Source organism: Cibotium barometz, chromosome 40 (genome assembly GCF_041138505.1).
Source record: "Cibotium barometz isolate CiBa-2024 chromosome 40, ASM4113850v1, whole genome shotgun sequence".
Lineage (NCBI taxonomy): Eukaryota > Viridiplantae > Streptophyta > Polypodiopsida > Cyatheales > Cibotiaceae > Cibotium > Cibotium barometz.
Window position 1 is genome coordinate 20,938,395 of NC_141085.1, and position 27,166 is coordinate 20,965,560.

The window sequence follows — 27,166 nt, forward strand, 5'->3', positions numbered from 1 at the left end:
TTTTTTTTTTTCGGTGGGGGCCTGTCTTCCCCAGCTTGGTGGAGCTCCCGGCTATGGCATCCACTCGAGCTAGCTCTTCACATTTGCCTACCACTATGGCTCTCTCTCTGCGCATCAAAACCTTAATTCAGCAGAGAAACTCTTGCACAGAGAACTTCCATCGCTTCGAAACCTGAAGCCCTCACTCAGGGATACCCTAACCCTAATGCAGCCTGATGCGGTGGAACCTTAGCTCTTACGCAGCCTGACGCAGCGAAACACTCACCCTAACACTGCTTGATTCTGCTGTGTCCCAAGCCTGACGCTTATTACAGCAGATCTGCAGGCCATGGCAAGCTAGGGGAAGAATGCAGGATGAAGGCATTGCCCTAGCTAGAGGATTCTGTGTTCGGTGAAGAGGGTAGCTCCGGCATGGGCTGCTTTTCCTGCTTCAGGTCTCAGGCGCTAGATGAGGACGATTTCGAGAATGTCAACAGTGGGAGAGGTGGCCATTCCAAAACTCCAAGCGGTAAGCTTTTGACCAGATCTGCATGATGGCTAGGCCATGACATGGATGCTTGGTTTTGATACATTTTCTCTGTGCGTCGCCCTCCAACACTAGTCAGCATCTGAAGCTCCTGCTTATGGCATGCTTTTCTACTCATGCCTCACTACAAGTAGTCTCCTTTGAATGTACATTCCCGCCATTATAACGCAGAATGCTGTTAATGAATAAATCAGGAAGTAAATAATCCAATTTGTATGTTCCCCTATTCATGTTTGTGCAAGGTTATGTCTAATGCATATGCATAGATATACATCTGCATAGGGCGGTTATTTATACTGCTATATATTCATATGCTACTTCTGTATGTTTTTGCATGTATATTCATGTACATGTTACAAATCATACATGAATGTTTACGAGTTTGTTCTCATGGTGCTCTTAAGAACACATGCATTCACTCGTGAATTTGGTACTTGGCACCTATTTATTCCCCCCCGCAGAATTGAATTTACCCTCTTATGCGCATGCACATAAACTGTTTGTGCATGTATACAATGCACATCATGTGGATGGGATGTGTGGGCATATAAATGAGTGTGTATGCATACGCTAACAGCTTCATCATGGTTATGGTTCTCACACTAGCCATCTACGACGCAAGCTGGGTTTTCAAGGATTACACTCGCTGCTCGACTTTATTGCTTTTTGTGTTTAAATTTTTTGAGCCAGAAATCCAATTGCATTGTCTGCACAGTTTTAGAGCTGTTTCTGGTGTCTTCTGGCCGCTAAAAATTGTAAGGCATTTCCCTAAGTTTGATGTGTTGCCCTATTTTTTAATAGGGAAGTTTAAGTCAAAGGACTCGTTTGACAGCAAGAAGGAAAAAGACCCGGGTAGCACACACCATATTGCTGCTCAGACTTTCACATTTAAAGAGCTCGCAGCAGCTACCAAAAATTTCAGAGCGGAGTGCCTCATAGGTGAAGGGGGGTTTGGTCGGGTGTATAAAGGACGTCTTGATAGTACCAACCAGGTATGCGTCTTGTGGGACGAGGTGTGGCTTTGGTAATGCTTTTTTCATGTGAATTTTGCTAATCGTCATTTCCAAAATGGCAGATTGTGGCTGTGAAGCAGCTTGATCGGAATGGTTTGCAAGGAAACAGAGAGTTTCTCGTGGAGGTCTTAATGCTTAGTCTACTCCATCACCCTAATCTTGTGAACCTGATAGGCTATTGTGCCGATGGTGATCAGAGGCTTCTTGTCTATGAATACATGGCTTTAGGGTCCTTGGAGGATCACTTGCACGGTAAAGCCAGTGGGCTTTGTTTTTCCATACTTTGTTTAATGGGTGTGATTCGTGTGTGATGTGTTGTTTTTGAGGGTGGTTAGTATTTTGCTGACTTTATTCAAGTCTAGTTAGTGAGCATTTTGCTGCTTGTTGCAGATCTTCCTCCTGACAGGGAACCCCTTGGTTGGAACATTCGAATGAAGATTGCTGCAGGTGCAGCTCGGGGTTTGGAATACTTGCATGACAAAGCAAACCCCCCTGTTATTTACCGTGATTTCAAATCATCAAATATTCTTTTGGATGGGGAATATGATCCCAAGTTGTCTGATTTTGGTCTTGCCAAACTGGGGCCTGTGGGTGATAAGACACATGTTTCTACTCGCGTGATGGGTACCTATGGTTACTGCGCTCCAGAGTATGCAATGACTGGCCAGCTAACTTTGAAGTCAGATGTGTACAGTTTTGGAGTCGTACTATTGGAGCTGATTACAGGGAGAAAAGCCATTGACAATGCCAGGGTTACTGGAGAACACAACCTTGTGGCTTGGGTATTTACATTTCTGTGACCCTTACCTCCATTGTTGCCTTTTATGTCCGGGTGCTCATAACTTAAGAAGGATTATGCGGACATGATACGAGGGTCTAAATGTTTTTGTGACTTAGGCATTGTCCAGGAGGGGGGGGGGGTTGCGGGAGATAATTTGTAACTAGCGGTTGAGTCCTCTGGTTGCTCCTCCCAAGTAGCAGTGGGACCTGAAGAGGAGAAACAACTTCCTTTCCTACAATTGGATGTGGATATATCTGACCTGTTCTGTTTGCTTATTTGTTTCTTCAAAGAAACAAAGCAAGAGAATTAGGTGTGATTCGTCGTGCAAGGAGGACTTGCATGTCGATTGCGTGAGCAACTCTTATTGTCAGTTCATCTTGAGGAGCCTAGCAAAGCTTTACAGGAATTGAATACAAGGAAAAAGCACCAAGGCTTTAGAAAAAGCGTGCGCTTATTGTTAGAGAAAAAGCTTTCGCCTAAAATTTTATCTTCTTAGAAAAAGAGGCAAAACTTTTTTCAAATGGAGGCTCTGATTGGACACCTGAAATTCTCTCATTGTTTTGTGAAGGCTGGGCCCGGGCTGGGCCAGTGCTGGGCCGGTGCCGACCTCCACCAATGGCCCTAGCTAATTCAGGGTCTGGTGCTTGTGTATATTAGGCCTCTGGTACTTTCGTGTTTTGGGTGACCGGTATGCCTCTTGGTTGCGGCTTCCCCATACCTAATCCAAATCTGGCAGCCGGAACAATTTTTTTGGGCAACTCTCGTTAGGGATCTTGATTTATGCCTAAGGCAGCCCAAAGGGTTCCTCTTGACGCTGATTTTTTACTTAAGGCAGCCTTTTCCTCGAAATCTGATTTGCAGGTTCTGATTCCTGAAGATCTATTTATTCTGATTCTGGGGCTGATTCCTAGACTTAGTTGGAGGGGAGCACTGGTCAGGATGGAAGCCCCCTATGCAAAGTACTTGCTTAACTGATTTTAAAATTGAGAGTACTTGCTTTACTGGCTGAATGGCCAAAATCTGCCGAAACAGTATTCTCGCTGTGCTCTCAACGTTTTACCGCATCTTATCCCCCAAATCTTAAGGTGCACTGTACTGATTTGCAGGCTCTGAAGAACTCCTGTTTGCTGGTGATGCTGTAGTTATTCTGGGTATCGTTGCTATAGCCTGAGGGCTGAGGGGATTGCTTGTACAAAATGAGGAATTGGGCTTTTTATAGATGCTGGATAATTTTAGAGGACAGTTAGCGAGGCTTTGTGACATAAGCATAAGGCTCTTGACCGCAGCTGTAAATAAGGCTCTTGACCACAGCTGTAAATGGGTATATTGATTTGGAATGCAGGGGTTCTCTCTAAAGGGGTGCCTGGATTAGTTTTGGAGACGGTTCTGAAAGTCCAATTTGACCATGTAAATCGGTATATTGATTTGGAACGCAGGGTTTTCTCTAAAGGGGTGTCTGGATTAGTTTTGGAGGTGATTCTGAGAGTCCAATTTCATAGAAGTAATTGATGTGTTGGGAAGAACTATTGAGACCAAGGGGGGTGATTGTGAAGCTGTGTTACGAATCAGGACATTGGTTGCTTCTTGAAGATAGGCGCCTGCTCAGGAAGAGAAACAAACCATAAAGAAGTTAAAATGCAAAAGCAAACACTTCTTAATATACAATATAATGGGCTGTATTTTCTGTCACTTTCCAGAAAGTTGCAACCAAGAAGTCTTATATCAGGAAGATTCGAGAAGCTGGACTGCTTTAATTTGCAGGAAGATTTGAGAAGCTGGACTGCCTTAATTAGCAGGAAGCCAATGTGAAACATTGTTATTGGACATGGAGGAACGGAAGCGGAAGAAATAGAAATGACACATTTGAGGGGGGCTGAAATGTGAACAAGGATGATGTAAGGAGGATGGGAACAGGAGATGGGAGGAAAGATAGAAGCTTGGAAACAGGCGCACGGGTGGTCTGCCCAGGTCAAGGGCTACCCAACTGGTTCAACCAACCAGGCCTGCCTAACTGCCCCACAGGCTGCCTGAGCCCACGTGTGAAAAAGGGCTTTTTGCAGGTTGTATGCAGGCCGACAGTAGGGAGACGCCCTGCCTTACCCTTCATACGCAAAGATGTGGTCCTCATTTTGTTCATCTCATAAGTTCTGGAGCACACAATGAAGGCAACCTGTTCTTAAGGCAGATTGAAGGTGCTGGAATCAATCTACAACAACAGAGTGTTGGGCTGAGATCGGAGATCAGTATGAGCATGGTTGTGTACTTGGGAACATTTAGTTGTAACCTTTTCCTGTACATAAATATAGAGTAGGAGTTAGGTGTACATTGTGTTTTGTGCTTGCGTTTCTGTGTTCCATTGCCATTTTCTCTCTCTCATAACTCTTGCACCAACACAAGTACACCAAAGTTGAGCCTAACATTGCTTCAGCTAGGTTTGTGCATAGGTGGTTCCAAAGTGTGTTCGGTAGTGAGCTCGACTGACGAGATACATGGACACTCTAAAGTTGGACACCACTTTCAGCTTAGATTGAGCGCTTAGGGCTAGGAAACTTGCTGTTTTTTTTCTTTTTTGGCACGTGTGCATTGGTCGCGTGTGTAGGATAGAGCCCCTAGCATTAGGACTGCATATACTGTTGAGTTTGGGGAAAGAGGTCTTGAGTTCTCTCACTGATCACGAGTTCCTAGGTGTTCACATCACGGATGCAGAGGCCTTCATGGCGGTGCATACAAGAGCAACTTGCATCTGTAGGCATAACTCTCGCTTGGAATGACATGGAGTTGGGAGCTTTGTCCCAGGTTTTCACAGACGATTCAGGCTCATCATTGGCAGTGTCATGTGCACACAATTTAGGCTCATCATTGGCAGTGTCATGTGCACAGTGTGTATCTACCGTGTGCTACACGCACAAGACTAGCTTCGAGGTTTGGGGAAGCTTGGAGCTAGGCAGGCTGATTGACGAGTTGAGTTAGGGATAGACCGCAAACAAACCATCCACAACATGTGTGGTAGATATTTTTTGTAACATGCAGCGGACGTATTCGTAATTAAGGATCCTGTAAGCTGTCACACAAGTCTCACACTGCTTTCTGTATCTTGAGTTTTGCGAGTTTAGCAATCCACTTTTATGACTTCAAACTGTAAGAGATTTAGAGAGAGAGAGAGAGAGAAATTGTACATCAGATTGGGTCCCGAATTACCCACTGAAGGGCCCCCTATCCCGTTACCGGAATAGTATTTTCTTTTATTACTTTGAAGAGAATGACTTTGGATTGATAGTAAGCCAAACACAAGATCTTTGAAGACAAGGAGTCGGGCTGAACTGTACACGGCTGTAGAAACACCAATGATGACCGATCTTGAGCCTATGCACTCTTCCCAATGGAATGTAGGAAGGCTGCAGATATGAGGTTGAGATATTGACTGATTGGGACTGGTTCTAGTGAATGAATGCTGTAAATGAATGTATGAATGCGTTTTACCTTCACCGTAAGGGCTGTAGCAAAACGATGAGTGTATGGATGCTGAAAACTGTGTAGATCCTGAAAACGCTGAACCTTGAAGGGGCTGAATGCTGGTTGATGCTGCCTTTTGCTGATGAGGTGCTGAATGGTCCAAGCGATAATGCTCCTTGTGCTGAAGGATGAAGCGCTTGAAGGCTTGTGGCTGATTGGTGATGAATGAATGAATGAATGAATGAATGAATGAGCAAGTGATGCTATTTATATGGGTTTTGATGTCGGTTGGTTGGCTACAGAGCTGGCCGACTGCATCATAAATGCTACACGACTAGAAATTAGGTGATAAATGCTCAAATAATGATAATAAAATGCTAGAAAATATGCAAAAAGTGTAGAATAATACTGAATAATATTTTGATGCTTCTTCCATGGTCTATGTGGTCTTATGTGCCTATGGAATGGATGATATTTAAAAAATGCAACCATGAACTGATGGAGATCCTAAGGCTTCTATGTCTATATGCATGAATTGAAACCGATCCCGTCAAGTGGGAAGACTCCGTTGGACACCCACACGCTTAATAGCACAACTTTAAAACCATAAATTTGAAATGGACAACTTAATACAACTTGAAATTTAAATGAAATGAAATGGAAAGATGGACACCAGCACTGGGGCCGGAACGGGCCGACCCCCCCCTCAATATATGATATATTTATTGGGAGTATTTAATGAATACAATGCTCCATGGGTTCCAAGAACTAGATGATGTCCATGTACATATGAAAACAGTACCAAACAAATAGGCTCGAAGTCGAATTTCGATGTAGAAGCTCGAAGCAGAACGACCACTAGCGTGGTCCAATCTCTACGGTCCTGTGCTTTCACTGGACTCTGCGGAGAGCGCCTCACTGGTGTTCCGAGACCACGCACAAACAGGCGCTCTCGTACTAACGCCTGGCTCTCTCGATCTCAGCACCTTTGGACCGAGGTTCTCCAATAGAGCTTGGACAACCCGGCACCGAACGGGTGTGGCCGTAGAGGGAGTCGGGAATCCCTTATCAGATTTAAACACAAAATACTTTACTTAAATCTGAAATTCACTTACTTGTGGATGGCTGATAGAAAACCAATACTCATGGTGTTTGTGTAGGAGATGAAGCCACCCAGGGGATGTGAAGTCTTCTTGTAGTCGCCGGTGGAGAAGATGAGCAACCTCTTTCAAGGTAGAAAAAAGACACCTTGTTGAAGAAATAGTCACCTCGTGGTGAACCACCAAGACAAGTACCACCGCAAGAGACCACAGCCGCCTACTGTGAAAGGAGGAGTACCCACTTGCAAGGAGAAGATACCTGGCTGCTGTGTGGAGGAGAAGAGGGCTTGGATGAGCAGCCTGTTTTGAAGAGAGTGTACACCCACAGTTGCCTGCAAGAGAAAAAGGGCAGCCTGCTGGAGAGTAAGTGCAGCCACCTTGTATGGAGAAGAGGGATACTTGGCTGCAGCCGCCTGTGGGGAGTAGAAGCTGCAGGCGAATAGGTGCAGTCGCCTGCATAGGAGGTGAAGCAGCCGCCTGCAGGAGAGCTCACGCAGCCTGCTGAGAAAGGGAACCGGTAGAGGGTACAGCCGCCATAGATGGTCCAGAAGCGCAGCCTGGACAGCATACAGGCGAGGCCGCCAATAGATGATGGGCAGCCTGTAGCGTGTGCAGTCGTAGAGCAGCCAGCCGCCTGGGAAAAGCAAGCGCAAAGAAGATGGTCGCCGGTTTCTCAACGCAAGAAGGTGATCGCCGGGTGATCTCACGTAAAAGGGTGGAAGCGATGATGTCTACGCTTGAAGGAGGGAGCCTTTTTTTATAAAATTAAAGTGAAGTTTTTCTCTACGCTTGCATGTGGGTGGGGAGTATGGGTAGGTGACCATGCCCACCCCCACACTCACTTAAGTGGGGCTCCCCACCTTGGCCCCTAAGTGGGTGCCCAAAGGGGGTGCCCACATTTGAGTGAATGTGAACACTTAACCTTATAAAACTAAAGGTTAGAAATAAAATAATAAAAACAATATGTGCAACATACTTACCACCTGTTCACATGCACCAAAACTCATCAGAATACAGAGCAGACTTCACGACTCACTGGCAGGCGTCCCCGCTCAGTAAGTAACACGTCAAGCAGGCAAACACACAAATACATGTCACGCGAAAACAGTTTCAAACATGCAAAACATGTGTGCATGTGCAAATAGTAACATGGACATATCTCCCGTTCATGGAACAAGTACAAAATATCTGTCGGCACAAAACTGACACGACATAAAACATAAAAACCTGGTCTTCCTATGGAGTGACAGTCCCATAGGTAAGACACAGTTCCAGGCACGAGTCTCCCTATGGTGTGACAATCCCATAGGCAAAACACGGCACGAATACTGGCTCTTCCATGGCGTGACAATCCCATGGGTCGAACACAGTCCAGGTCATACACGGGTGGCACTAGTCTGGCTCTCGTCCATATGACACCATCCTGCTAACACACGGGTGGCACCAGTCTGGCTCCCGTCCATGTCAGCAAAATACTGGCCTCTTCACACGAGACACCGGCCTGGCCTCAAGGGAACGAGACGCAAAAACTGGAGATGGACCAAATGGTCGGCCAATTGGTGACATGAATGATTCTCTCCAAGTGGGTTAAGGGACTTCGACTGACTGACTGTCTAAGGCTGAGGAATGACCTACGTAGCTCATGCTTGACATATCCTAGACTGAGGATTACAATGGGGTCATGTCGTACGACAAATATCATTGTAAAGGATTCTAATATTGTACAATGCTGCACGGATGATGATGAGCCATCTTGTCACCATGCACTACAATGCGGAGTGCATGTGACATTCCCTCTTGCTTAGCTTGGCGGTAGATTCATGGCTTCCAAGTAGTCCGCCAACAACTGGGGATACTCCTGAAAGAACTCCTCATCGAGCCAAACGACTGTGGGTACCTCGATCTCGGAACTTCGTGTAGAACCGACGTATTCTTCGACAAGGACCATGCTTTCAACGATGAAGAAGGATCTGCTTAGGCTTAATGACTTTTGCTTCGTTTACCACGTTTGGCTGCTGTTTATTTGAAACATCAAACACTTCTAGTCCAACATATGGTTTTAGCCAAGAAACATGGAAAACATCATGCATTGTTCAACTATAACTTTAACTTCATGGAGACATCACTTAGCTTTTTAACTAAAGAAAAAAGGTCCAAAACTACGAAAAGAAAGCTTAGGATAGCGTTTGCCAACTTGTTTCAATCTCTGTTTCATGATGCACGAATAGACCTAATCTTCTTCCTTGAAGTGGACATCTCGTCTAGACTTATTTGCCTGTCTGCTATAAGCTTCCTGGGCTTTGGTCAAGCGGTCTATAACTGACTCAATGATTTCAGAAAATGCTTGTTTTGTTAGCCTCAAGAGATGGAACACCATTCTCGTCAAAAGAGAAGATAAACAGCGACCAAAGGTTGTCCATACGGAGTCCGTCCGACACTGGATGAATGAGTATCGTTCAAGATGGCTTGGACTAACGGAAGATAATGTTCCCATTTGGACTGCGGGTAATGACAATATGACTTGAGAACATCAAAGGCCAACTGGTTATAGATTTCTGTCTGGCCGTCTGACTGTGGATGGAATGCACTAGACAACTGTAACCTGGTTCCAAAGTTTTCGAATAATGCCCTCCAAAAATGCGAGGTGAACTTGGAATCCCTGTCTGATGTAATGGTGCTAGGGAAACCACAAATGGGGTACCAATGCTTGAGAAAAAGGCGGGCTACGTCCTTAGCTGTGGCCGTATGCTTGCATGGGATGAGCATGCAGAACTTATTGAAGCGATCCACAATGGTAAAACACTGAGTGTTATGGGATCTGGTGGATGCTGGTAGAGGTCCTACAAAGTCCATAGAAATGTCGATGAAAGGTCCGTCGGGATAGGCAAAGATTGAAGTAACCAAGCCTTCTTTGTATGTGGAACCTTAACTTTTTGACAAATCTTACAGGCTTGAACATGTGAATATACATCATGTCTCATTTTTGGCCAATAAAAGGACTTCTCGAGGGTACTGTTGATACCTCTATGGCCTCCAACTAAGGAGTCATGGGCATCATGGAGAAGAGCTACTCGCTTTTCTCGAATGACACAGAGGCGGTTCTTGTAGAACAACCAACCGTTCTGCATTGAATAATGGCCAGGCTTAGAGATGAGGGCCAAATTGTATTGAGTACCTAACTTAGGGGAGTCAACATATTGGTCTTTCATGCTGTCTAAGTCTTTTCTAGTGATTTCGAGAATGGTAGACTTTGGATGCTGGCCTTTCGACTAAGAGCCTTTGCGACTAGGTTTTGCTTACCAGGGATGTACTCAATCATTTATCCAAATTGTTGGAAGAGCTAACTCCATCTGGCTTGCCGATCACTCCACCGGGCACTTGGCATGATTTGAAGCCACTTAAGTGCTTGGTGGTCTGTTTTGAATGTGAAAACCTGTCCATAAAGGAAAGGCTTCCAATGTTTGAGCGTTGTGATCACACCCAAAAGCTCTTTGTCATAAACCGAATAATTTTTTTCAACGACATCCAACTTTCTATTGTAGTAGGCCATGGGTCTATTGTCCTGCTGGAGAATTGGACCTATGGCTACATTGCTAGTATCGGTAATGACCTCAAAAGGTTCATCCCAAGATGCTAACTTCAAAACAAGCACTTCTGAGGCTGCTTTCTGGAGTGCACGAAATGCATCAAGCGCCTTGCCTGTGACTGTGATTGTGAATTTTTGTCTACGAGTCTTCACCCCCTTGAGCAAGTCGGTGGTGAGAGGTGCTACAAGGTTGGAAAACTGGTGAACATGAGTGCTGTAGGCTTCGCAAAGACCTACGAAAGAATGGATCTCTTGGGAGGTTTGAGGGATGTTCCAATCCAAGATCTCTTTAACCTTTGAGGGGTCCAATCAAATCCCATCGGAACCGATGATATAGCCCAAGTATTGAACCTCTGTAACGCCGAAGATAGACTTCTTCGCATTTATGTAGAGTCCATTATCTCGCAAAAGTTGCAAGACTTTCTCCACATCTTTCTCATGTTGCTCCGTGGTGGCTGAGAATACAAGTCATCAAGAAAACATACTTACCAATGAGGACTTCAAAAATCCTGGACATCATTTTATTGAAGGTTGTGGGTGCATTGGTAACCCCAAAAGGCATGACTACGAACTCGTAGTGACCACGCTCTGTCCGGAAAGTAGTTTTTGGAATGTCAACTTCAAAAATGCGGAACTGATGGTAACCACTCTTGAGGTCGATCTTCGTGAAAAATTTTGCACCGTCTAAACACTCCAAAATGTACTCAATCCTTGGCATAGGAAACTTATTCTTAATGGTGAGTTTGTTTAATGCCTTGTCCTTCTTTTGGACAAATAGGATGGTTGCAACGAATAGTGAGAAAGAAGGTCGAACGAATCCGGCTCGGAGGAGCTCAGATAACTGCTTTTCTAGTTCGCCCTTTAAAGTCTTGGAAAGACGATAGGGGAACCCGCTAGGAGGTTCTGATCTAGGGACCAAATCGATATGATGGTCCTCAGGACGGGATGGGGGGAGACTAGGCGGGAGATCGTCCCTAAGCATAATGTCCGGCTGTCTAGCCAAGAGGTTTGCTAATTGTGGGACTAGGGATGAAGATGAGATAGCTGCCACCGATGAGGTAGAGGCTGTCCGAGCACGAACATAAAGCAGTGCTCCTTCTGCTTCCTTGCGGATAGAAGGTTTTCCTAAGCCCGTCATGATTCGTGGGGATAGAAGCATTCTTGGCATCCCATCGACTTCTCATCTCCAAGCCTGACGAGCACAGATAGTAAAAGTGTCCTGTCCCCAATCAAGAATGGCTCATATTGACGAAACCACTAGATTCCTAGAATCATGTCACACCCCAGAAGAGGCGAGACAATGAAATCTCGTTGGAATGAGGCTTTTTGAACTACAAAGGCAAACTGTTGTGCCTTCTGAGATATGTGGGTGTGGAGACCAGGTGTAAACCCGTCCACATCCAAATGATATGGCACTAATGTACAGCTCAATTTGTTAGCCAATTGGGGAGAGATGGCGTCCTCAAAACTGCCCATGTCAAATAGGACTACAAAGTGTCGGCCCTTGGCAGAGCCATAAGCTTGGATGAGGCTTTTCTGTGCAGCATCACTCTCACCCTCCTGCTTAGCTAATAGTATCAAATACCACAGATGGCATAGGATGCATAGAAGGTAAAAGCTGAATTGCATTTGTGGTAGTAGGCGGGGCTGGAGGAGCAAAAGATGCTGTGGCAACTGTGGAAGAAGGGGCTTTGGAGGCTTGCTCTGCTTGCCATTTTTCCTTCTTGCCTTACCTAATGGTATGATAGAAAAAACATCTGTTTTCTGATTGGTATTTCCTTTGCTTCTTTGGAGGAAGGTAGCCTCCAATGATGCCTGCTTTAGCCTTTTCCTCGGGGGTTTTATTAGGCTTGGATTCTTTATCCTTCTTACCCCCTGAACTAGAGTTATTACTGCCGTCCTTCTTCTTAGCATCTTTAGAAGATACATTACCTTCCTGGGCTATGCAGTAGATTGTTGCTGCTGGGGTTTGGTACTAGATTGCGACGACTGCTTAGGCTTACCTTCGTTCATCTTCATTTCTTCATTTTGAGCCAAAGTCAAACCCCGGTCATATGTACTAGGCTCGAAGTGATGAACTGTGAACCGGATATCAGGATCTAATCCACGAATGAATTGATCCATCTTGGCTTGCTTACTGAGTTCGGATGACAGTAGTCGATGTCGCGGGTTGCTGGCTGGTGGCACCTATCGCTAGGGAAACTGAAGAGGTGCTGATACCTCAGATGTATGGCCTTCTTTTCCCTTTGGTGTTCGAGTAACATGTGCTCTGGATCGAGCTCTCGTTGGTACTCCCGAGGGGCAAGTTCAGCTTGACTCCGGTCTTCGTCGATCTTGCGTTGGGCTTCCTCATAGTTCCATCTATCTGCTTTTTCTTCTCGCCGTCTGGTCTCATCCTCTTGTCTTTGCCGTTCCATCTGGAAGAAGATAGTGATGAAGTCGGGGGTAATTGGAGGTGTGGGCTTTGCTGTTGTTGCCTCCAAGAGTTGGAGACGCTCCATGAGAAGTTGGTTCTGGGCTCGGAGTAGAGCTAGGGTATCTGCGGTAGGTGGAAGAGCAAGGTCTCCTTCGGGGAAGACGTCTTCCTGTTGATGTGTACTCTCCTCTGTAGACATGATGTTGAAGTCGATGGTCGTGTCGGAATGCAATCTGACCATCCAAGGATGCCGTCACGCTAGGATGTGGTGTGTGTGGACAAGCTGAATCTGATACCAATGTAACATGCAACGGAAGTATTCTTAATGAAGGATCCTGTCACACAAGTCTCACACTGCCTTCTGTATCCTGAATTTCGCGAGTTTAGCAATCCACTTTTATGACTTCAAACTTTAAGAGATTGAGAGAGAGAGAGAGAGAGAGAGAGAGAGAGAGAGAGAGAGAAACTGTACACCACATTGGGTCCCGAATTACCCACTGAAGGCCCCCCGATTCACCGTAAGGGCTGTAGCAAAACGATGAGTGTATGGATGCTGAAAACTGTGTAGATGCTGAAAACGCTGAACCTTGAAGGGGCTGAATGCTAGTTGATGCTGCCCTTTGCTGATGAGGTGCTAAATGGTCCAAGCGTTAATGCTCCTTGTGTTGAAGGATGAAGCGCTTGAAGGCTTGTGGCTGATGGGTGATGAATGAATGAATGAATGAGCAAGTGATGCTATTTATATGGGTTTTAATGCTGGTCGGCTGGCTACAGAGCTGGCCGACTGCATCATAAATGCCACACGACTAGCAATGAGGTGATAAATTCCGAAATGATGATAATAAAATGCTAGAAAATATGCAAAAAATGTAGAATAATATTGAATAATATTCTGATGCTTTTGCCATGGTCTATGTGGTCTTATGTGCCTATGGGATGGATGATATTTAAAAAATGCAACCATGAATTGATGGAGACCCTAAGGCTTCTATGACTTCTATATGCATGAATGATTCTCTCCAAGTGGGTTAAGGGACTTCGAGTGATTGATTGACTGTCTAAGGCTGAGGAATGATCTACGTAGCTCGTGCCTGACATATCTTGGACTGAGGATTACAATGGGGTCACGACGTACGACAAATATTATCCTAAAGGGTTCTAATACTGTACAATGTTGCACTGATGATGATGAGCCATCGTGTCACCATGCACTACAGTGCAGAGTGCATGTGACATTTTTGGTTGCATTCTGGAGGCTGAAAACCAACCGTCTTTAAAGGGATAGGAGTCACGCGGGAATGGGGAGTGCTTCTGCTGTCTATAAACCAATCACACAAGCAAATTTTTTTCCTTTTTTCCTTAGTTGAATTTCTTCACCAAATGCAAAGCTTTGATACCATTGTTACCACGCGGAAGCTCACAGACGAGGATTATACTTTGATAAATATCTTTTTGCACATTTTTTCTTCACGATCTATAGCACAATGTAATGAGAATAAGAGTGCAGAGAGAGAGAGAGAGAGAGAGAGAGAGAGAGAGATGATACACTGGGCAGTGTGATCGACATCCTTGCAGAGAAGACAACACACCGCCTTTCGTTATCAGTGAAGCTGCTTGCAACAAGAGGTATTACTGTAAATACAGCAGGTACACTAGGGTTTCTAGCAAGTTCTGCAGGTTCAGTAGGGTTTCCAGCAGGTGCTGCAGTACAGTAGGGGTTGTTCCAGGTACAATAGTTTCCGCAAGTACTGCAGGTACAGAACAGTTTCCAGCTGCCGGTACTGTAGGTACAGTAGGGTTTCTAGCAGGTGACTTGCAGGTACAGTAGGGTTTCAGCAGGTGGTACAGAAGAGTTTCCAGCCAGTACTGCAGGTACAGTAGGGTTTCAGCAGGTACTGCAGGTACAGAAGAGTTTCCAGCCAGCACTGCAGCAGGTGCTGAATTTGGGTTTGAGAGAACGAGTTTTCTTTGCTTTTGTACATGGATTTGGATGACCCGGCTGTTGCTGTTGGCGACATGGCTGCCAATAGCCTTAACATGGATCTTATTGAGGAGATGATCGAGAAGGATGTGGGTTATGCTTCAGATGCCTCAGAGCAACAAAAACGTCAAAGGGTTGATGTCGATGCAAGCTATACTCCGGTGAATGTTGGAGAGAATGCAGAGGAAAGTTCTCAGGCACCTTCTCCGGAGTTTGCACGTTTGCTGCAGATCACTGGTGAGCTTCTGCAAGAATATGTGAAGGCAAATAGCGTGCAAATGGCTGCAGTAGATAATAGTGGTGTGGCTGATGTATGCATGGAGACTCCTTTGTTGCTACAACAGCTAGCAGATTTTCATGATCGTGCTGCTATCTTTTTCTTTACTGGGCGTATTCCATTGTTGCCTCGTCTTAGAGCATGGCTGGGCCGCTTGGTGTCGCCTGAGGCACTTGAGGAGATTTACGATGGTCCGAGAGGCTTTTATGAAATACTTTTTCGCACTTCGGAAGCCCGTAGGGCAGTCTTGGAGCAGGTGCCACTTTTTTTGGATGGGCAGTTGGTTCATGTGGTTCCGTGGAAGCCTATGGCAGAGTACCAAGATATGTTGCGCCAGGCTTGCCCAGTTTGGGTTGAAGTGAAACAATTCCCACCAATGTTTTGGCGTGTTTTACCAAGTCTCATGCGAGGTATCGGTGATGTCTTGGTGGTGCCTCGAATGACATCTAGAAACCGAAATCGTCTATGCATGTTGTGGAATACTGGGAGACCTAGGCCGACACATTTGCGTGTCAATATGGCTGGGCTGCAACCTTTAATGTATGAATTGAGGTGGGATACATTTGCTGGCCACTGTTTCAAATGTGGTGAGATGGGCCACTTTGTCTCCGAATGTCCTAAGAAAGAACAAGTTGCTGCTACAAAGGATATCCTTGATGGGCAGTTGCCCGTGGAAGATGAGCATGATGCTCCTTCACATGATGCCCAACACATGGATGTACATGTGGATGTTCAGAATGAGGTTGAGCAGCCATGGGTGGAAGTACGTGGTAAAAAGACACGATTTGTTGCCCCGCGGGGGGATTTCTCAGATGCTGTTTGGCGGGGGCCTTTGCGTACTCATCAGGGGCCCTTACATACATATGCTCGTCGCCCTTTGGGTTCAGGTGCCCAGCAACAGACCAGGATTGAGAGGTTGGGAGGCCAACTTTCTCAGGGTACAGGGCCTCTTGGGGTGGATAGAGTAGAACGCTATCCTATTAAAAGTCGCCTAACAAAAGAAGCACAACAACAATTGCCTCTTGTGTTTGGTTCGAAGGGTGAGGTCATCTCGCCATGGGATGGTCATTACCCTTTGACACGTGCTCGGGAACTCCAAGGGCAGTCTGAGATCACAAATACCATGTCTAAAAATGCAATGCTTCAAAAGGTTCGTGATTTGGCAGATTGTCTTGGGCCTAGTACACGGCCTTGTTGATTCCTTTTCTGGGAAGGCTTTTGAAAATTGTACAATGGAATGTAAAGGGTATTTCTTCGCGCCAAAAGCAGTTCAGGCTTTGGTGTACAACTTTTTGTCATGGTTGGGATGTTTTGTGTGCAGTTGAACATAAGCAGCATAAGTTGGCTGGCAAAGCCTATGTATATAAGGGGTTTCATGTTTTCTACAGCGGACATCCTGCTTCGCAGTCAGGTGTTATGTTTGCTGTTCGTTCGCAGTTTTAGCCTTCTCTTGTGATTCAAGATGTTCATGGAAGATTTCTAGTGATACAGATTGTTTGGGATGATACGCCTTTATGGTTGTTAGGGGTGTATGCTCCAAATAATGCTCGTGCAGGCCGTTTGCTATGGAATGACTTGTGTGCCCTTTCAATCTCTCATCCTGGCTTTGTGATGGGGGACTTTAATATGTGTGTCTCCAGGGAGCAAGCCACGTCGCCTCATTCTGTAATGGATGGCCCGGAGAGAAAGGCGTGGGAAGCTTTTGCAGCAAGGTCGCTAAAACAAGACGTGGTCTTGGTTGCATTCAGATGAAAGGGGTTACACTTATGCCTCACAACAGTTTCGGGGCACTTATGCTAGACTGGATAGGATGTATATTTTACATCAAGATCTCTTTTTGCCAGAGGTTCTTACTATGATGGTTGATCAGCAACAGGTTTTGTCAGATCATTGGCCGCTTGTGTTTGAAATGGTCTATCATCCTGTGGATGCATATAAAGGCTTGTTGGGACGCTTGCCTTTGCGCTTAAATCACACTTTTTTGGAGCATGAAGTTTTTGATGTTTATATGCGTCAGTTGATACGACATTTCTCCACAAGAGTGTCCATGGCTGATTATCATGCTTGGCCAGTGTTCCTTACCAACACTCGGAAATTAGCACGGCATTATGGTCTTGCTAATGCCTCTATACAAAAACAGCATGTGGCCCTCCTTGAGTCGCTTTTAAAGGGCTTGCAGGCGTTCATGTTTACTGACTCTATGGATGCAGAAGTTGTGGATGCCATAGAATGGCTGAAAAAGGAGCTATCTAGGGTGCAGGAAGCACAATATGTTCGCTTTAAACTACTTGCACGTCTTGATGCTTTGCGGGATGCTAACTGTCAATCTCATCGCTTCTATGATAAGTTGCATCAAAAACATATGCGTGAGAATATTGTTAGGCTGATGGATGCCAAAGGCAACCTTGTTACTCAACCTTCTAAGGTTATTCAGCATTGCATCAGGTTTTATGAAGATTTGCTTGCCCCTCGAGAGGATGTCTCATCGGCTGTCCTGGCTGCAAGGGAGTCATTGTTTGCTGAAGTACGATATCAAGTTGACCCTGATGTGGCGGTTCAGCTTGATGCTCCTGTTTCTCAAGGGGAAGTGGAAGCTGTTCTCTCCAAACTTCCCATGGGAAAGAGCCCTGGTTGGGATGGTTTGACAAATGAGTTTTTCCGAAAATATGCTGATCAGCTTGCAGAGCCTTTGACGCTTATTTGTCAAAGGGTTTGGGATGAGGGATATATGCCTGCCGATTGGAAGTTGGGCATACTTCGTTTGTTGCCCAAAGTCCCTTCGCCTACTTCTTTGGCTCAATGGCGCCCGTGTTAGCACTTTCATCCCCAGTTTCTGCTCTGTATGGTGCCCATTTGGTTCCCTTTTGCATGGCCCTTGTTTGTGGGCTGGCCACCCCTTTTTTAGTATTTTTCTGGGATTTTTCCCAGCCTTTCTGGCATTTTTCTAGGGAGCCATGTCCAACAGCTCCAGTCGGCCTGTTTCCATGCTCCAGTCGGCCAGCTCTTCCCCACTATAAATAGTGGGTGCTGGCCTCTCATTTTTCATAGAGTCTTGTAGTTATTTGCTCCCTCACTTATGAGACTATCTCTGTCTCTTGCTTGGGACTGTTTTGGTTCAGTATATTCAGCATAGTTTGCTCCATATCTCTTTCTCTCTTGCACTCTCTGTTCAGCACATTCTAGTGCCACTCTGCTTCCGCTCTGTGCACTCTTTCATGGTATCATCGCTCTAGGTTTAGCAACCTTTCTGCTGCCCCAGATTCAGCCCTGTTTTCAGCACTTCTCCTCTGCGTTTTCTTCCAGATCCATAGCTTTTTGCTGCTGCGTTTTCTGGACAGCACTCTGCTGGTCGGTTCCTCTTCAGATTGGCTTCACCGATTCAGCCGTCTGGCTCTTGGAGATCAGCGTTTCTTTGCCCACTTGGAGATTGGACTGCAGGCGGCCTGTTTTCTACAGGACAGCACTTCTTCATTGCTGCGTTTTCCTCTCCAGTGGTTCTTTCCCTTTGCAGAGGGGGCTTGTGGTGTTGCAGGCTTTGGTGGCACACTTGGTACCTGTGGAGGACACCTTTTCTTCAGAGATTGTGCATTTCTTGAGATTGAGCCCAAGCTCTAGTGATGGCTGCTCCCACTTCTCTTCATATGTTTGCAGAGTCTGCCAAGTTGGATGGTTCCAACTACACCCTATGGAAGGTGAAGGTGAAATCGGCCTTGCGTGGCGTGGATCTCTGGGATTGGCTTGTTACACCAGCCAATGCCACCCCTCCCACCCTTGCTTCCGGTGGTGTGACTCAGGCACATATTGATATTTGGCAGTCGAATGATCGACGTGTTTTTTCCTTTCTGATGTTGAACTGTCAGGATGCTGTTCTCTCTCATGTGCGTACAGCTGATGCTGCACATGAAGTTTGGAAGGCTTTTGCAGATCTCTATGAGATTAAGTCTCCGGGTCGGATTTTGGCATTGGAAAAGCAACTTATGAACTTATCAGTTTCTGCGTTTCCATCTTTATCTGCTTTCATCTCGAAGATGAAAGATCTCCGGGACGAGCTTGCTGTTTGTGGCAAGGACATCTCCACAGAGGATATGGCTATTCGGCTGCTCTCCAAACTTCCAGAGAGGTTTGATGCATACTTTCAGTCTCTGGTTTCTTCTCCTCGTCCTGTTCCAGTTACTTGGGAGGATGTTCTCCCCTCCATTATGCAGATAGAGTCTCGCTTTGAGGAGCGGACTGGCACCTCCGGTGGCCCTGATGGAGCTTTGGCAGCACGAGATAAAGGGAAGTCTCAACAAAAGAAAGGTAAAGGGGGTTCTGACAAGAACTCCAAGGATTCCGATAAGGATAAAGATAACAAATCTTCAAAGAATAAGGACATTGAATGTCATTATTGTGGCAAGAAGGGTCACAAGTCACCCCAATGTCACAAGAAGAAGCGTGATGAAGCAGCAAAGAACTCTTCCTCAACGGCGGTGTCTCAACCCAAGAAGGATGATGGAATACTTCTCTTAGCAGGTACTCGGCGCATACTTGCTCTTGTGACTTCTCAGTCACGGTCTTGGATTGTTGATAGCGGTGCTACTGCTCATATGACACCCCATCGAGATTGGTTCGAGGACTTCACTGCCAGATCAGGCGAGATCACTCTGGGTGATTCTTCTTCCGTGCCAGTGCATGGTCATGGCACTATCCCCATCTTCCGTTCTGAAGAGGACAAGAGGTACTTCTCTGACGTTCTGTATATTCCAGATTTGGCTTTTAACCTTTTGTCAGTGAGTGCTCTTACAGCTCAGGGTGCGGAGGTGATCTTTTCTCGTTATGAGATTACCATTCGTGATAAAGCGACTGGTAGCATCTTGGCTCAGGGAGTCCAAGATAGTGGTCTCTACAAACTGACCGCTCTGCTTTCTTCTGGTGCTTCTTGTGCTCTTTGGCATGCTCGGTTTGGCCATTTGAGCTATCAGCTTCTGCAGCGAGCTTCGAAGGATGGGTTGGTTGATGGATTACCAACCATCAAGGCTCTGTCTTCTCCTTGTTCCTCTTGTTTGCAGGGGAAGCAGCACCGAGCCGCCTTTCCGAAGGAGGCGACACACAGATCTTCGACATCACTTGCTCTCATTCATGCAGACTTGTGTGGTCCTATGAGTACCGCGTCTTTGAGTAAGGCGTTGTACATGCTCGTGATGGTGGATGATTTTACCAGATATACTTGGGTTTTCTTTCTGAAGACCAAGGATGAGACTTTTCATCACTTCTGTGATTGGAAAGCCGAGGTGGAAAAAGAGACCGGTCACTCGGTCAAGGCTCTCAGGACCGATGGAGGGGGTGAGTTTACATCCCAGGAGTTTAAGCAATATTGCAAGACACATGGCATTCGGAGACAGCTTACTACAGCATATACTCCATCTCAGAATGGAGTTGCCGAGAGGAAGAATAGGACCATTATGGAGATGGCCCGTGCTATGCTTGAGCATTCTTCATTACCTCGACGTTTCTGGGCTGAGGCGGCTTCCACTGCTGTCTACATTCAGAATAGGTCTCCTACTGCTGCTCTTCCCGACAAAACTCCATATGAGGCTTTCCATGGTGAGAAGCCCTCTGTTGTTCATTTCCGGATATTTGGATGTACCGCGTATGTTCATGTGCCTAAGGAGCACCGCTCCAAGTTGGACTCGAAGTCTCAGCGCATGACTTTTCTCGGATACAGCACTGTGTCCAAGGCATATCGTCTTTATGATCCTCAAGCCGGTAAAGTTATTGTGAGCCGTGATGTGGTGTTCGACGAGACTCCTACATCTTCAGAGGGGGGTGGTGAGCTTGGTGAGCTTCTTCTTCCTGCACCTCCTTCTCCTCCTCCTACTCATCCTCCTGCTCCCGCTGTTACTGTCACACCTCCAGCTGAGGATTCTCAGTCAGATGATGATGACCCTGCTCCTCCTCCGGCGAGTTCGAGCAGATCTGTACCTGGTTGGTATTATCAGACAGTTCGTGACTCTGGGTTACGTGAGCTTCCTTCTGCTCCTCCGCCTGGTTCTCTTCGGCGTTCTTCCAGAGTTACAGGGAAACAAATTCATGAGGGCAACATGTTTGTTAATTATGCTCTTATGTCTACAATCATTAATGGTCCTTCTGATCCCACTTCTGTAGACGAGGCTCTTTCACATGAGTCTTGGCGTCATGCTATGCAGACAGAGCTGGATGCTATCGAACGGAATGGCACTTGGATTTTGGTGCCTCGGCCTCTGCAGCGTAAGGTGATTGGTGTGCGTTGGATTTTCAAATCAAAGTTCCGAGCTGATGGCAGCTTGGACAAGCACAAGGCGAGGTTGGTTGCCAAGGGTTATGCTCAGCGCCCTGGTGTCGACTTCGATGAGACTTTCGCTCCAACGGCCCGACTGACTACCATTCGCACCGTTCTTGCACTTGCAGGACATCATAGATGGCCCGTTTTCCAGATGGACGTCAAGTCGGCTTTCTTGAATGGAGAGCTTACACAGGAGGTTTATGTTGATCAGCCGCCAGGATTTGTTGTTCCGGGCAAACAGGATCATGTGTACCGGCTGAAGAAGGCTTTATATGGTCTAAAGCAGGCTCCGCGGGCTTGGTACCAGCGGATTGATGAGTTCTTTCAGAAGCTCGGCCTGCGCCGCTCTCATGCAGATTCGAACCTTTATATCCTCCTTGAGAGGGGGCTGATTGTTATCATTGTGGTCTATGTTGATGACCTCATCTTTACAGGTTCTTATTCTGTGCGGATCCGTTCTGTTATGGATGCTTTGGAGACAGAGTTTGAGATGACGGATCTGGGCCTCTTGCACTATTTTCTTGGCTTTGAGATTTGGCAGACCTCGAAGGGCATTTTCTTCTCTCAGCAGAAGTACACTCGGGAGATTCTTGACAGATTTCAGATGACTGGGTGCAAACCAGTATCTTCTCCTTTGGATATTGGTGAGAAGCTTTCTTCACTTGATGCTTCTCCAGGGACTGATCAGGGACAGTATCGGGTTCTCGTCGGTTGTTTGGTATGGTTGACCTACTCCCGATTGGACATATGCTTCGCAGTCAGTTTATTGAGTTCCTTCTCATCCAAACCCCGTCAGCAGCATTGGCGGTGTGCTCTCAGAGTTCTTCGGTACTTACGTGGCACTTTGGATTTTGGCATCTTTTATGGCCAAGGACGCACTCTTGTTGGATGGTCTGACTCAGACTGGGCTGGAGATCCAGATACACGGCGTTCGACCACTGGTTGTGTTTTTTCACTTGGGTCTGGAGCCATTTCATGGAGCAATAAAAAGCAGCCTACTGTGGCGCTTTCCTCTACCGAGGCGGAGTACCGTGCAGTTTGCTATGCTGCATGTGAGGCGATATGGTTGCGGAGATTATTGGAGGAGCTTGGCTGTCCTCCTACCGGATCTACTCTTCTTTGGTGTGACAATCAGAGTTGCATCGCCATCGCCAAGAACCCTGTGTTTCATGCTCGTACGAAACACATTGAGATTCAGTATCACTATGTTCGTGAACGGGTTCTTGCTGGAGATTTGCGTTTGGAGTATTGTCCTTCTGCGGAGAATGCTGCAGATTTGTTCACCAAGCCGGTTTCTCAGGCTTCCTTGGCTCCTCATCTTCGGATTCTCGGAGTTTGTTCAGCATCTGGTGCTGAGAGGGGGTGTTAGCACTTTCATCCCCAGTTTCTGCTCTGTATGGTGCCCATTTGGTTCCCTTTTGCATGGCCCTTGTTTGTGGGCTGGCCACCCCTTTTTTAGTATTTTTCTGGGATTTTTCCCAGCCTTTCTGGCATTTTTCTAGGGAGCCATGTCCAACAGCTCCAGTCGGCCTGTTTCCATGCTCCAGTCGGCCAGCTCTTCCCCACTATAAATAGTGGGTGCTGGCCTCTCATTTTTCATAGAGTCTTGTAGTTATTTGCTCCCTCACTTATGAGACTATCTCTGTCTCTTGCTTGGGACTGTTTTGGTTCAGTATATTCAGCATAGTTTGCTCCATATCTCTTTCTCTCTTGCACTCTCTGTTCAGCACATTCTAGTGCCACTCTGCTTCCGCTCTGTGCACTCTTTCAGCCCGATCTCACTTATGGGTATTATGTATAAAATCTTTACAAAGATTTTTGCCAATCGCTTGCAGAAGGTGCTTCCTACTCTTGTTCATCCATATCAATATGGATTTGTGCATGGCAGGAATATTTTGCATAATATTCTTAATGTTCAAATTGGAGTGGATTATGCCAAGGCAAAGAAGCAAGAGATTGTGATGGTGCAGCTGGATCTTGAAAAAGCTTTTGATCATGTCAGCTGGTCTTTCCTGTCTCAGTTAATGACAGCCATGGGCTTTGGTCCCAAAATGGCTAATTTGGTGCATTTACTTGGCTCTGGCTCTATCACGCGGATTATGCTCAATGGAGGACTTTCGGATGGTATTTCTCTCATCCGTTCTCTCCGGCAGGGCTGTCCTCTTAGCCCTCTTTTCTTTGCCATTGCCACTCATCCTATGTTATCTCGCCTAGATGCTATGGCATCGCATGGTGAAGTGGTTGGTTTGCATCTCCCTCATGGCAAGCAATTGGTTGCTCAAGCCCTTGCGGATGACACTTTTATGTTTCTCAGGGCCGAAAAAGGCAATATAGATCGAGCAATGGAAGCTTGGAATAATTTTGCATTGGCTTCTGGGCTGAAAATAAATTCATCAAAATCATCCCTCATTGTATGCACGGAATTTGATCTTGAGGCATTAGGGTGGCAAGGCCGTGTGGTGCATACAGGAGACATTGTTCGTCATCTTGGATATCCGGTGGGTGTGGATGTGGACCCCCAAGCGCTTCTTGCTTGGATTTCTGCTCGGATCTCAGATAAATTTGTGTATTGGAAAGCTCAAGGGTGGCCTATGCATGTGAGGGTTAAGGTAGCTCAGGTTATTATGCTTAGCATGATTTCCTATTTTTTGCCTTTGCTACCTTGGACGCACAAATCTCTCATCCGTTTGGTTGCTCCCATTCGGTTTATCCTGTGGAAGAGGCAAGGAAATATTATGGGTCAAACATGGATAGCTTGGAATCACATTACGACGCCCAAAAGAATGGGTGGGGCTGCTTTACTGGATGTCCGCTTGCATATGGTGGCGCGTAGGTGGGCGCTTTTTCAGGATATGTGTTTGCAAGAGCAGCCTTGGGTATTCATGGCTCGTGACTTGATTGAGTTGGAGGGATTGTCACATGGGCGGACACGTGTGCAGGCTTCATGGTGGGACATTGTGAATGCGGCTCATCCTGTCCGTATTCGCTCATCACACATTTTATCACATATTCTCCTTTCTTGGCATGAAGTTCTACTGTTGGCTCGGTGGGATCCTGGTCATGAAAGACTACTTTTGAACTCTTTGCAGTTCGAAACATTTGTGGAGTCGCGTGTCATTGTTTGGCCAGACAGAGATGCTTCACGCATACGACTCAACCGCATGGTCAGGCTAGGCTTGGTTAGAATCCGAGATGCTGTGATACCTGGTCGTGACAGGCCATTTTCATTTCGTCGTATTCGGCAGCACTTTAGGGTTCCTCGGACATTTCAGCCACTATGGGTTGACATCATGCATGCAGTTGAGCCTTTTACTCCATTGCCTCGGCCATCTGCAGATCAGCTTTGGCTTGATTGGGCACTATGTAAATCTGGTGACTTGATATCACTCTCAGCTAACCAGGTCTATCATAAGCTTGTATCAGAGAAAGATTGGGTTTCAGCCAAGGCCAATAAGGTGTGGGGATTGCACAAGTCTAAATCATGGTGGCAGAAAACTCTTATGCGTGGTTGGCAGTCTAAGCTCCCTTACCAAGGTAAGGTTTTCATTTGGAGGATGTTGGTGGGAGGGTTACCTACACGGGATCAGCTGAGCCGTCGTAAAATTACACTGGCCTCTTGCTTCTTCTGCACAACATGCACTGAAACAGTTATGCATCTGTTCATGAGTTGTCCAGTGGCCCGTCAGATTTGGTCTTTTGTCTCTCGCGTTTGGGAGGCAGTAGAGAGGTCTACTGTTTCGGCTCATCAGTGGATATTTGGGATTTGTCCTCAAGTCATTACTTCAGACAGCCACCTTGTGATATTCCATTTCCTTAGATGGACAGGACTTTGGCATATTTGGACTACACGGAATGGGTTCATTTTTGATTCCTTGTCTGGAATACATGGGCACATTCTACGTATCCGCGGTTTGTTGCGTTGGCAGTTTTCTTCTCTTCTCTCAGCTCAGCTACTGGATGCAGATGTTATTTCGTTATGGTCTACGGCGGCTCGGCTGGCTCATCTTTGATCCTTTTATCTGGGATGCTTATTTGGTTAGCAGGCTTTCTTATTAGTGTACAGGTTTGCATGGTCATGATCCTTTAGAGGATCTTTTGTGGGGGTTTTGTTTGGGGCCATAGGTTCTGTGTGAGCCATGTGGCTAATGTACATTTTACATATAATATAAAACACCATTTCACGAAAAAAAAAAGAAAAGAAAGAGATGATACACAATGTTGTGTCCCAATTTACCCTTTGAAGGGGGACGTGTACTTGCAAGGAGCAGATCCTTTGTGATGGTGCTTGCAGTACGGATAGTTACAATCCTTTTAGGCATAAAAGCCAGGATAGAGGGCACAGGAAATAAACTTAATTTTTTAATTTACCTTTCATGTATATTAAAGCTAGTTTCAGGCCATTTTCATGCAACTATGCTTCCTAATACTAAAACTAGGATCCCATGCCATGGTTGATTAGCTTCTCCTACGTCGTGGGTAGGTGTTTTGCAAATTATAAAATTATATAGCTTCAATTCTGTTTTATATGTAACTATGCTTGTGTTTGAGTGTAGGCTCGCCCACTTTTCAAAGATCGCAGGAAGTTCCCTTACATGGCAGATCCATTGCTTCAGGGCCAGTATCCTATGCGAGGTTTATACCAAGCTCTTGCCGTTGCTGCCATGTGCCTCCAAGAGCAGGCATCTACTCGGCCTTTGATTGGTGATGTGGTGACAGCACTCACCTACTTAGCATCTCAAACTTATGATCCCTCTGTCCATCTAGCCCACAGTAACAGATTTGGTCCTCCTACCCCAGGCAGAGACAAAAAAGAGAGGGAAAGGAAAGCTTCCGATGATCAGGCAGGGCCAAGGACATCTCGTCAGGGCAGTCTTAAATCTCCTCACCGGCTGGATTCTCCTGACACACACTTGAAGGATGGATGGGCACGAGTTTCCAATGGAACATTGGATGATGCAGGGTCTGGAAGGAAACATCATATGGATGATTGGGAAAAGAATGATGGTGGACAGAGGGATAGTCCAGGATCAGGTGGCAGAACTCCACGGAGATTGCATAGAGCATCCTCATCAGTTCATGATTGAGTTGGCATGATTGTCGAAACAGAGCTGAGCCGTTGAAGATCTAAGTGATTTCCTCAGTACATAGTTCTTTCAGTAAAGAGTGGTATATCACTGCTGAATTATCCATTAGCTTTGTTTCTTACCATCCAAAGTATCATAAGGGCATCTATAGCCAGCTAATGTCCATGCCTGTTGGGCAGTGACAGAGAAGGTGCCTATGTGCAGCTTGGAAGGAAGACTTTTGTATGTAAATGATGCCTCTTGTAAACTGGATGGTAAATGCTAAAATATAGTATGATTACATTACTTTGGGCGCAGGTTTGGTTGATTGTGCCTGAGGATAGTCAGTTTGGGAGGTTGATGCATATCATGCTTTTGTTCGACAATGTAGAGACTGTTGGGCATGGGCCCAAAATGTATGTCTTTAAATTTCTTGCAAGGAGCACATGTATTTGTTTGACCGTGAAGATTATCGCAGGTCTGCATGGTGTCTTGGGTGCTTAAGAGACACTCAAGGGGATGTTATGTTTACTTCATCCTCAACTTAAACATCACATCCTCAAGGGGATGTTATGTTGGGGGAGGGGGAGCGGGAGGGGGAGAGTGGTCTGTGTTCTCTGGCTGCATAGGGGGCAGAGAGCCTCTAATTTTTGAAAAAATGAAGTGCAA

General features: G+C 46.1%; 1 protein-coding gene across 1 annotated transcript; it reads left to right on the forward strand.

The window, feature by feature from the left end:
- On the forward strand, positions 1-26,803 carry LOC147615299 (putative serine/threonine-protein kinase PBL7). Its single transcript, XM_086779376.1, has 5 exons — positions 1-508; positions 1,328-1,518; positions 1,602-1,791; positions 1,930-2,321; positions 25,988-26,803. The coding sequence occupies exons 1-5, from the start codon at positions 412-414 to the stop codon at positions 26,516-26,518; spliced, it is 1,401 nt and encodes a 466-aa protein (XP_086635502.1). The 5' UTR covers positions 1-411; the 3' UTR covers positions 26,519-26,803.
- Positions 26,804-27,166: the final 363 nt, after the last annotated feature.